The sequence below is a fragment of the Aspergillus foveolatus genome (genome assembly GCF_047715535.1).
Source record: "Aspergillus foveolatus strain CBS 279.81 unplaced genomic scaffold BDW70scaffold_278, whole genome shotgun sequence".
NCBI lineage: Eukaryota > Fungi > Ascomycota > Eurotiomycetes > Eurotiales > Aspergillaceae > Aspergillus > Aspergillus foveolatus.
Genome location: NW_027396342.1, coordinates 1853 through 4502, shown reverse-complemented (window position 1 = coordinate 4502; position 2650 = coordinate 1853). Strand labels below are relative to the sequence as shown.

At 44.5% G+C, this 2650-nt stretch overlaps 1 protein-coding gene across 1 annotated transcript; it reads left to right on the top strand.

The window, feature by feature from the left end:
• Positions 1-391: 391 nt before the first annotated feature.
• BDW70DRAFT_165273 (uncharacterized protein) lies at positions 392-2467 on the top strand (the record flags this gene model as incomplete). Its single annotated transcript, XM_073741703.1, has 2 exons — positions 392-689; positions 744-2467. The coding sequence occupies 2 exons, from the start codon at positions 392-394 to the stop codon at positions 2465-2467; spliced, it is 2022 nt and encodes a 673-aa protein (XP_073590452.1).
• Positions 2468-2650: the final 183 nt, after the last annotated feature.

Genomic DNA, 2650 nt, shown 5'->3' with positions numbered 1-2650 from the left:
TTAGTAGTCCAAAGTAGTTTAGGGCTCTTAGATTGTGTTACACTTAGCCAATGGCGAGGATACTTTCTGAACAGTTTCTCTATGCACCACCTGGCAGTTTAAAGAGTACTCAAAATCTGAACACGTTGAATAAAATGGTATACTCAAAGGCAGCTTATCCAGAGATTATTTGAGGGCCGCAACCAAAAGAGGAGCCAGAGAATCGTTGAGTGACGAGCTAGTACAACTGAGACAACCATAACTAAAAGATGCCAAGAAAGACTAGGGCTGTTTAGAAGTGAATGCTGACTTCGCTTCAGAGAGTATAAATACCCCGACTATACATAGCAATTGATCCAACACTCTGAAAACCCACGCAAACACCATACTGTCTCTTATTGAAGAAACCAAGATGTCGCTTTCTCAAAATTATGCCACACTCGTTGACTCCGGATTTATTGAGCATTTAGGTCCAAGCGGAAAACCATCAAAGCTACCTGATGATTACAGAAATGATAACAAGAAACTTAGCAAGGCACAAATTGAAAGACTAAGAAATAAAGTGGAGGCAGAGCTCACAAGGATCAACAAAGCCGATGATGAGCAGCTTTCGCAAGAATTATCTTCTGTGGAAAGCAAAGAGCTGCTAAAATTGATACTTGACGTGGCTGACCAATTGGGGCCGATGAATGTACCAACCCCTTCCGAGAGTAAGTGGATTAGTCATAGCGGTACTGGCCTACTGTAGCTAATTTACAAATAAGGACTGGCTCAAGTGTTGGGCATTGCCCTCAACCATGATGGAGCAGAGACCGAAAATGAAAAGGAAAAGACCGGTGGTGTCAAAATTGAAGGCGATGAAGGTGGTGAAGATGTTGGAGGTGGTGGAGGTGGTAAAGGTAGAGAAGGTGGTGAAGGTAGTGGAGGTGGTAAAGATAGTGAAGATGGTGAAGGTAGTGGAGGTGGTAAAGGTAGTGAAGATGGTGAAGGTAGTGGAGGTGGTAAAGGTGGTGAAGACGGTGAAGGTAGTGGTGGTAAAGGTAGTGAAGATGGTGAAGGTGGTGAAGATAGCGAAGGTGGTGATGCAATTGACTCCGAATTTGGCGATTCCTGGGGGCCCGGCAGTAGAGGTAAGGAGCGATCGGCTTCGCCAATGGATGAGGGGAAGCAAGAAAAACTTCAGGAGATCCTGCGCGGGCATTGTCAGAAAGCCATCCCAGACCTCAGAAAATATCTCTCGGGGGATCTGAATTCTGCCACATCACTAGAAAGCTTGAACTCTCGCATGCAGCGAGCGATTTCGGATGGTCTTGATTGGCCGTCCTCAAGCACAGCCAAATTCCGGATCCCATATAAGAAGTTCAAAGACGTGGTTGATCCGCTAGTTTTAAAGCCACTTCAAAACCCTGGTTCCGAATCCCACGAAAAGGAATATGCTGAAAAGATTGGGCAGAGCAGAATCAAACTTCATCACATCTGTCTGCATCATAATCTTCAGATAGGCTGGCTGGAGGGTCTTCTTGGGACAGAAAGCCGTGCGAAAACTATTCTTCGCAATGAGCTCTACAGTTCGCAAAATACTGACGTAACCACGTACTGGCCTTATAGCTTTCTGAGGACGGCCAATTTCGATGTTATATACGAAAAACAGATTAAAATATCCAAGGATCGCAAAAGGAGTTCATTTGGAGTACAAGTTTTCGACCCCAACTCAGAAAAATTTCGTATTGAGACACGAGCTAATATAGGCAATGATAATCTTCAAAAGTGGAGGCTATTGCCGAACGCTTACAAATTTGATGCTGCAAACCGGAACTTTGAAGGGGGTAAGGGTTCCATTGAATACGTCTATTTCTACACCATGAAACAGCCAGAAACAGGACGTCCGGACTCAAGGGCCTCTGCCCATGCTGAAGTCTGTGTGAAGCCTAAAGGTTCTATATTTCCACGATTTCTACCAAGATCGCACGTCAATGGAAAGTTAAATGACGGAGAATCTATTGAAATGATAATAGAGGCATTGGCGGATAGAGATGACATGAAGACACCATGGCAATTCCGGCCTAAAAGAATGGTATGCGATCTCACTGGTGATGCGGGCCAATGGAAACCAGCCACGACCCTTGAGGAAGAATACCGGAGACTTCAAGCAGCTGGGGGAGCTGCATCATTGCGAGGCGCCTCACCTTATTCTAGGGCTTCAGCCCCTCCGGAAAACACGGCACAGGCAAAATGGTCTCCCCCTCGGGCTTCGCCGTTCTCACAGGGTTCATATTCGTGGAAACCGTTTGTCAAGGAGGAAACGCCATTTGTTGAAGAGCAAGGGGAAATTAGAAGGCAACGCGAGGAGATTGATAATATCAAAAAGAGACTGCAGAACATTGAAGACAACCTCGTCACGCCAGAGTACCTCCAAAGCGCTCTTAACAAGCAGTTCGAGCAACTGAAGCAGCTGATCAAAGGGGCGGGTGCTAGTGGCGGAGATTAAAGCTGCCCGGGTCAGGTAGCCCATAAACACAATTGCCACTCCTTGTGTGAAGAATTACAACAATTTTGATAACAGCAAGCTGTAAATTTCGGCAGATCTAGATATTTGTTTTTTTCTGTTTTTTTTTTTTTTTTTTTTTTTTTTTTTTTTTTTTTTTTTTTTTTTTTTTTTTTTTTTTTTTTT